The sequence below is a fragment of the Rhipicephalus microplus genome, chromosome 10 (assembly GCF_043290135.1).
Source record: "Rhipicephalus microplus isolate Deutch F79 chromosome 10, USDA_Rmic, whole genome shotgun sequence".
In the NCBI taxonomy this organism is placed as follows: Eukaryota; Metazoa; Arthropoda; class Arachnida; order Ixodida; family Ixodidae; genus Rhipicephalus; species Rhipicephalus microplus.
In genome coordinates, this window is record NC_134709.1 from 77401083 (window position 1) to 77410514 (window position 9432).

At 45.0% G+C, this 9432-nt stretch overlaps 1 protein-coding gene across 1 annotated transcript in view; it reads right to left on the minus strand.

Moving 5' to 3' along the window:
• The window catches only part of LOC142774304 (protein O-mannosyl-transferase TMTC1-like), a 29549-nt gene extending 21510 nt beyond the window's left edge, over positions 1–8039 (minus strand). Inside the window, exon 1 of the mRNA XM_075874701.1 lies at positions 7207–8039. Coding sequence (XP_075730816.1) covers positions 7207–7916 — 710 coding nt within the window. The 5' untranslated portion in view covers positions 7917–8039. The remainder of the gene's footprint in view (positions 1–7206) is intronic.
• Between the last annotated feature and the right edge of the window lie 1393 nt (positions 8040–9432).

A 9432-nucleotide genomic window follows, 5' to 3' on the forward strand; every position in this document is an offset into this window, starting at 1 on the left:
CAAGCCACACGAACACACACGGAGCCAGAAGCAGGCCAAAAGTACCAAGATTCGACAAATTTGTGTACTACCCACCATTCCCATGATCGCTGAAGCGCCATGCGTTGCAGCTCTTATAGACACTAGCATTAGAGTTCTCTCCAGTGCATATTATGAAAGTCTATGGTTTTAAGGACTATCTTCTCTCTCCCCTTGTTTCGTGTCATGAGACAAGCATGACCTAGCACCAATGACACAGTGATGCTCGAACACAAGTCCGCTGGGCGCCAGCCCAGTATTCTACCACTGAGCTACACCAGTGCTTGTGACTTGTCAAACTTGTCTTGGCCGGTTTGATGTCGGGAAAGCAATCGCGTTAATACGACTTATAAAGCGTTTTACAACAGCGGAAGAACAACTAGTAGTCGCGCAATACAAATAGCGTAACGAGTGGGCCGTCTAATGCTCGAAACCATCACAAAAACTTGTTCTTGTTCCCCCGTCAACTGTGGCGCATACCCACTTCAGTTATAATTCCTTATCGTCGTCAGCCACTGCATGAACAACTGGCACAAAATTCTTTGGAAGTGTTTAGCGGATACCCCGCTTCTCAGAAGAATGACGAAAACTAGCATAGCGAATGCCAGCCTACTACACAAAAGGTTATTATTAATGCCCTAGTGGGAACCAAGCAAGTGTACTTGCAGTAGTTACCCAATGAGTGTTTTACACAGTAGTTACCCAATGAGGCCCTAAAAGGCCCCTTTTCTAGTTTTCGCTGTGACTGTGCTGCGCCTATACCACGCAGGCCTGGCGTTTTTTTTAAATACTCCAGAAATCTTAAGATATCAAAAATTATCGCTTGTTTTTTGTTTTTGCTTTTTTAAGGCCTATCGTACCTGACGCAGCTCCTGAAGGTTTTCCCAGCAAGATAAGTTTACCGAAAGAACTACCGGAAAACGTGCTCAACTTCCCTATAGTGAATCGTTCCTTAAGCTGCGCCAACAGTTTAATATTCCGGATTGAACGTCCCAAAACCACTATATGATTATGAGAAGACGCCTTAGTGGAGACCTCCGGAAATTTCGACCACCTGGTGTTCTTTAACGTACGCCGAAATCTGAGCACACGGGCCTACAGCATTTTCGCCTCCATCAAAAATGTAGCCACCACAACCGGGATTCGATCCCGCGACCTGTGGGTCAGTAACCGAGTACCTTAGTCACTGGACAACCAGGGCGGGGCTGGCTCAACAATTTGTGGTAGCTTATCTTTGCAGGCAGCGGTCGGTCATTCCCCAATAGTGCTATTCGTATTAATAATAATAATAATAATAATAAGAAGAAGAAGAAGAAGAAGAAGAAGAAGAAGAAGAAGAAAGAGAAAAGAAGAAGAGGAAGAAAAAGAAGAAGAAGAAGAAGAAGAAGAAGAAGAAGAAGAAGAAGAAGAAGAAGAAGAAGAAGAAGAAGAAGAAGAAGAAGAAGAAGAAGAAGAAGAAGAAGAAGAAGAAGAAGAAGAAGAAGAAGAAGAAGGGCTTTGCGTACCAAAACCGCAATATGATTATGAGAGGTGCCGTAGTAGGAGACTCCACAAGTTTTGATCACTTGGTGTTATTTAACGTGCACTAACAGGGCACAGTACAGGGGCCTCTACCATTTCGCCTCCATCGATATACATGTGACCGCCACGACGGGGATCGAACCCGTGGCCTTTGGGTCAGCAGCCGAGCACCCTGTAGCCACTGTTTCATCGAGGCAGACAATTAGTGCTGTTCGTGGTGATAATTCATTCCGTAGACATTTGGCAAGACATTAGGCTTTGCGACACTTCACTGTTGCTTTTCTACGTCTTTAGACAAAGCTTCTTTCAGTTAAGGGTGGCGTACTTGTTTTTTTTTAACGAACATAATGCGATGAGCTTAAGTGACCTTATTAGAGAACGCATTTTAATTTCACTCTGCCTTCTCAATTGAATGTTTATTTAAGCGGCTCTTGTATTTTGCTTACGGTTTACACCAGCTATTGGGAAGAACTTATGAAAGTCATAACAACTAACAAACACCAGGAAATGTGCACGCTATACCAAGTGATGTTATTCATTCCCGACGCTTAACGCAAGGAGCCCGTTTCTTTAGGTCAGCCCAAAAACGAAACTCTCAACACCCGATTTGCGAACACATACATTATGATTTGATCGACTACTTCTGACAACATCAATATTCCTAACATTACAAAGTGCACCTGATACGGCTACATATATGACCCTCTCGGCGAATGCATGTGTTGTGTGCGTCGTCGTAGTTATTTAACCGGGCTTTTAGTGTTGTATGAGCCATGGTATAAATGTAAACACAAAAAAAAATTTTGATGCCGTGGTGCATGAACACTTCAGTAGTGTATATGAGTCACAGATATGACGTTGACAAAGTGAATGGTAACGAAAGTGAAAACTAACTATCATAGAAAATTCGCTGCCGGAAACCGCACCAATACAATCTCATGGATCATCATGATAAGCACCCGGCATTCTACCAACTAAGCTATCAAACAACCTTTTTATTGTTTTCGTTACTGTCTAAGCTATCAAGGCGCATGCACAACACTCCACAAACACGCATTCTGTAGCTTGGATATTTTTTTAGCGAATGGGGCTCTGTGTTGGGTCCCGCAAGAGGGCATGGGTTCCTGCCCCCGTCAATGAGCGGTAAAGTAAAGTAATGCGCCTTGACATTTATTAGCGGCTATAGGGAACGATTTGATGGCGGCGCAGTTGAAGCTTGGTCTGGTTGAAGTATATGCGGTCATAGTTAAAGCGTCTCGATCACAGCCTGGAGCACCCGGGGCATTGCCGCCTAAAAGTTGCCTATCTTTGTTTACGATTACAGGTGCTGGATGGCTTCCGGTTCTGTGTGCCGCATATACCCCCGCAGTATTGGGGAGGAACAGAAGCCCTAACGAGGAGACAGTTCATCTTCAAAACTTTCCTCCCTGTGTCCGATTATATATTTCAAGTACTTTTTCTATCAAGCTAGATATACCATCATAAGAGCTAGTCCTTCGCAATGAGCTCCATCCTTTTACCTGAAAGCAGAGAAAGTGATTTTTGTTACTGTAGTAAAAATTAAAACACAATATTCATGCTTCGGTGTTAGAGAGTAATAAGTTAGGTGAACGTAAATTTCTTGGTTAGCAGTACGTGCTGCTGCTATTACTACGTTGAAACGGACAAAAAGGCCAGACGTCGTTACGTTCTTCGCATTTCGCTTATTGCTAGTGTGTGACGGTTTGTCCAACTGTTGCAGTTTCGACGTGCGCGAACGGTGTACCTCCGCAGCAGACTTCTCTCAGGGGGATAGCACCAATGCATCAAATTGCTGCAAGAAGCGCTGCGCAAAGGCGATGATGTCGACGGGCCAATGTCAAGCCTTGGTGGACCGAGGCAGAGGCCACCGTTACGCAATACTATACTGTGCCCGTTCGCGGCTCAAGCTGTGAACGTCGGCCTTCTGTGTCGCTGAAGCGCAGTGTGTGTGTATGCATGAGCATTGGCGCCAGTTACCCCTTTACGCGGGAACGCAAATCGTGCCGTTGGTCTCCGTAAATATCGACGCTTTGAAGAACATAATATTGAGTACCAACGTTTATTATGCGCCTGTTGTTGCCATTTTACAGCGCAGGATTTGCGATACGCTGTGCGCGAATATGTTAACTACTTGCGCTATACCACAATGGTTATATCTTACTTTGGTTAAATGGGCCAGCCTTTATAGTTCCGCATTGTTTCACCAGTTTGCCAAGTATTTTTGTGTGTGGGTGAAAGAAATCCTATTCTGCGAGGTTTCGACGCGATCTGTGTATCTCAGAGTATCATTAGCCCTGACACAAGTAAGTTGAAAAGAGGGGGTGAATTCCGAACCCCTAAGAATTTTCAAGTTCGCATGTCGATATATACATAGGCGTGTACTCGTATACCAAGGTGGCGATGGAAAAGGCGTCGACTTCACGTTATTTTCTAGTTTAATATATATATATATATATATATATATATATATATATATATATATATATATATATATATATATATATATATTATCAGCGTGACTACGTCCGCTGCAGGACAAAGGCCTCTCCCATGTTCCGCCAGTTAACCCGGTCCTGTGCTTGCTGCTGCCAATTTATACCCGCAAACTTCTTAATCTCATCTGCCCACCTAACCTTCTGTCTCCCCCTAACCCGCTTCCCTTCTCTGGGAATCCAGTTAGTTACCCTTAATGACCAGCGGTTATCCTGTCTACGCGCTACATGCTCGGCCCATGCCCATTTCCTCTTGTTTATTTCAACTATGATATCCTTAACCCCCGTTTGTCCCCTAATCCACTCTGCTCTCTCCTTGTCTCTTAAGGCTACACCTACCATTTTTCTTTCCATTGCTCGTTGCGTCGTCCTCAAATTAAGCTGAACCCTCTTTGTAAGTCTCCAGGTTTCTGCTCTGTAGCTAAGTACCGGCAAGATACAGCTGTTATATACCTTCCTCTTGAGGAATAGTGGCAATCTACCTGTCATAGTTTGAGAGTGCTTGCCGAATGTGCTCCACCCCATTTTTATTCTTTTAGTTACTTCAATCTCGTGGTTCGGCTCTGCGGTTATTACCTGCCCTAAGTAGACATAGTCTTTTACAACTTCAGGTGCACTATTACCTATCTCGAAGCGCTGCTCCTTTCCGAGGTTGTTGTGCATTACTTTTGTTTTCTGCAGATTCTTTTTAAGACCAACCTTTCTGCTCTCCTTGTCTAACTCCGTAATCATGAGTTGCAATTCGTCCCCTGAGTTACTCAGCAATGCAATGTCATCATGTATATATATATATATATATATATATATATATATATATATATATATATATATATATATATATATATATATATATATATATATATATATATATATACATATATATATATAACTTGTGTATAGACAATGACACAAACTCACGGCACGAATGACATAAATTGTAGTAGAGCTCCGGGAAGAAATTCTGGTGATAGCCCTGTCGCGTACGTTTTCTGCGACGATAACTCGTCGCGATTTCACTAGACGATTTTCGCAATACACTCCAGAATCTTTCACTAGTTTCCCAGATTTTCCGTGGTTCTATTGGCCACACAGGTACAGTTGATGCGAAAAAAATATGAATAAGACGTGCATCTCGCACTCTTTCGGGCTTTCACAGCAGCTTTTACCCGCAAGAATAGAAAACGTTCCGCTACGCCACAGGGCTAGCGTGACCGACTGGCATGCCGCGGGTCATTAGGAGCGCAAATGGCATTTCAGCACTATTCTTGTTGGGTGTTTTTTTTTCTTTTTAGCATTTGCTCTCTGTCTCTGCTAAAAATGTAAACTGGCATACCGAACAATTCTAAAAGGTTAAGCACCCCATCGAACGCCAGCCGACGCACGCGCCGATAAATGAACGAAACTGGACCCCTATTTGCATTTAATGTATGCTGACCAAGCACGAAAGCCTACAGTGAATTACCATAACACAGTCTTGCAACGGCGAGGTTAAATTTCGGGCAAGTCAAAGGCTATTGAAAAAGAGAGTTTTCTTAGAAGCTCAAAAACAAAAACTGAATTACAGCAAAATTCAAAAAGCACTTTCGACAAGCGGGAATGTGAACATTTCAACCGAAGAACGCAGGATATATTGTAAAACTGTGTACGCTAAACGCAGCTGATTGGAAAGATTTCTGAGCGAGAAATATTGGCCGAACAGTGGGTATTCGTACTCTTGGTGCCGTCCACCCGCTTCATTGTGTGCTCATATAATAATAATAATAATAATAATAATAATAATAATAATAATAATAATAATAATAATAATAATAATAATAATAATAATAATGTAAAACTTGTGCCACTACGTTAAGTTGGTCGATACTAATTATTGTATAAGCTTTCAAAACGAACAGTACACCAGCATTACGATTCTACCAACTAAGGTTGCATGGCATGCCTATTGGTTATTTATGAAGTATCTAATATATAACGCATCTAGTACACATCTCTGTACCATCTGGGATGCGATACACATCAGATACAATTCTATCACTACCATGCAACGTGGTAGCGATACTGGCTAAGGTACTCAGCTGCTGCTCCGCAGGTCGCGGGATCGAATCCCGGCTGCGGCGGCTGCGTTTACGGTGGAGGCGAAAACGCTGTAGGACCGTGTGCTCAGATTTGGGTGCACGTTAAAGAACCCCAGATGGTCGAAATTTTTGGAGCCCTTCGATATGGCGCCTCTTATGTTCATATGGTGGTTTTGTGCCGTTAAACTACCCCATATTAATCAATCAATCAATCAATCAATCATCAATTGTATTTTTTAACGCGTTAGGAGTTATAAGTAAGTCCTTATGTAACAACTAGCTGTGCTGATGATACTTCTTTCGCGCTGTATCAATAACTGCTTGCAGGAGTACATCATGTATATGTAACATATCATCTCCAGAAGATCCAAAATCTTGATGGGAGCCGACAGATGGAAACAACGTAGTAGAATAATCATAAGATGAACAGGTGAAGTGCTTCACACTGGCTGACCGACGTTTCGATAGGACGACCTATCACGCCTTTGAAAAAGATAGGTCCTTTTATCGAAATGTCGGCCAGCCAGTCTGAGGTGCTTCACCTGTTCATCTTACGATAATCCCACCAGCTTCAGAAGAGAGATTTAGGCGAAGCTTTTCCACGCAGTTCAACTAGAATTCACATCAGTGGACGAATCGTTTTTTTATGTCTGGCCGTTCTCAATGTCCTCCATCTGGACTATTTGTGTATCCTAGATACGAAAAGTAATAGCATCTATGGTTTAACGTTCAAAATTCACAATATGTTAATGAGGCAAGCCTGTGTGGCCGGTTCCAAAAATCATTTACGTGTATTTATACTGCACACAGAGCACGGCCCTCTAGCGTTTCCCCAATATAGGCCCGTGATTTTCGGGGTCAGCAGCAGGGCACCGCAAGTGGCTTCCACCGCGGCAAAAGAGTTGGCTGGAAATAATTTAGGTTGCTATCGTAGAATTCACCTTTGGTGGGTGTTTGGACACCCTGGCGAGAATGTAGAAATACCTGTACTCAATCATTTTAGGATACAGCGTGTGCATCTAATTCTACAAACAGAAGCACGTTACATTTACCTACTTCTAAGCACGCATACTCCTCACCTGAAAGTGAGCACTGTGAGGGGCCGGTACGATTTGTGGCTTCGAGGATCCGCCATTGGTCGGCCCCAGAAATCGTTTATCCAAAGCGACGACGACGATGACGACGAAGATGCTGCATGCCGTCTACTCTCGCCAGTGACGTCGGGGTTGCCAACGACGGCCACCATGTCGTCGTGCACGAAATCGCCATCCAGCGAGTTCACGTAACACAGCACCGCCACAACACCGGCACACAACGTGGGCATCCACGCGGCTAAGGGCCTACGTGCCGTGCCGAAGTCGACGCACACCGGTTCATTGGCGGCACCAACTGCCCCGTCGCGTCTCTTTTGCGACTGTTGTTGCGTGAGGCGCGGACGCCTTTGGCAGTTGAATGATGGTTGCCGCTGCTGGCGGTTGTCGTCCTCAACTGGTACCGCACTCGGACTGGCCGCACGTAGTCTCGTACAATATATAAAGTAAGAACGCATCCTCGTGATTACAGAAGCACATAGGGCGCCCAGCGACCCGGTCAGCGCACGCAAAGTGTCCGCAGTGCTCGTTGTTTTACAGCGACAACGTTTGTGCCATGTGTACGGTCGGCCGCATTTCCGATCGCCGTCAGAGTGATCCGAAAGCGCCGTCGCGGTGGACGCACTTGCAGATGACTCTAGGTAGGCGTGTGGCAGGGACGATTGCACACCTCCGCTCAACAAGGCCCCTACAGCCATATTAGGGATCCACACAACCAACGCCAACACAACACAATCAAAACAGGCACGCTGTCGTCGCACTACTATTTCAAACAATACACTTGGACGGCTCTAGAGCAGTCGATGAACTACACAGGCGCGCACACAAACAAAGCGAAGCGTGGTGGGAAGATTCGTCATTTTCCGAAGCACGTGGTAGCATCGGACGGCTTACTCCTGGCCGGCGGAGAGACTCGATGCGTATGTCCACTCACAATGGTCGTCTTGTGCGACACTCTCACAGTGACGCAGCGTGGTAATCCTCGGTAAATCCGTTCCAGAGATGCGATTGTCGGTCGGTACAGCAAATGAATGGTGGTAGACACCTTTGGTCTGTTTCCGTTTGGGGATGCGAACGCCTGACGACACATGCTTATCACAACAAGGGAACGAAGTGCACCGTGAGTAAAAGTTTAGAAGAGACTGAAAGAAAATCGAACAAAACGTAAACCTACTTGAATACTACTGGTACATCCTTTGGAACGCATGTCCCCGTGGACCCCTAAACGTTAGTTCAGCCGCACTGAAAGATACACGACATTTTCCGGTGCTCGAACCTGAACGCGAGCTCATCTGAAGCTACATCTTCCCTTTTCAGAAAAGTATGCACAACACCAAATCCATTCTCTTTATCCACCGACGGGACTGCGCATTGCAAAATTTTTATGTGACGATCCCAGGCACAGGCTTGGATTAAAATGAAGAATTCACAGTAAGCTGAAAGAACACGGCGCAACGAAACGCGAATTAGATTCGCGCGCGCGCGATTGCAGAGCCGCGCGAGACCACCCTCGCTCAGAGCGTCCAGCGCACAAGGCACCCAGCAGAAAGGACTCACACGAACTGGACGTCCCTGCGAAACGGGAGACCCCTGGCGTGGATCCGCGCATGCTCAATGGTGTACTGGTGCTGGCCCGTTCGATGCGTCCCGTGGGCACTGCTGCCATCTACCGGTTGGCGCAGATGTTATGGGTTGGGAGAGCCGTAAAAACTCATCTTTTCGGAGCAGGGATTTGAGCCGCTGTTGTAGACCTCGTTCGAAGTAGGGCTGTGTCAATATTCGAGACTTCGAGAGTTGAACAGTTCATGGTATATCCGATTTGGAAAGCACATTTATTATGTGATATACTCTAGACTTCATGGTAAATAATGAAATCTGTACAGTGTACTTCATACGTGTGACAAATGGTGTCATCTTTGGTGTCTTGATATGCAAATTACTTTCCCTTGCCACCTCCCCCACCACCACTCGCTCTCTCTCTCCATCCCATGCAATTACGCTTCTGCAACTGCAGAACTTCCAACTGGCGTGGCCACAGCATTGCGTCCAGCATGTCATCGAGCAATACAATGTCTAGTTATACTAAAGGAAATAATCGTAATGGAGAGTCATTTGAAAACTTTATAGAAATGTCTGAAAATAACGAAACCCAGCGTTATTGCGGGTTATTATGTGTTAAAGCAGCTGCAGTGAACAATGTGCTGCTCAGTTGTC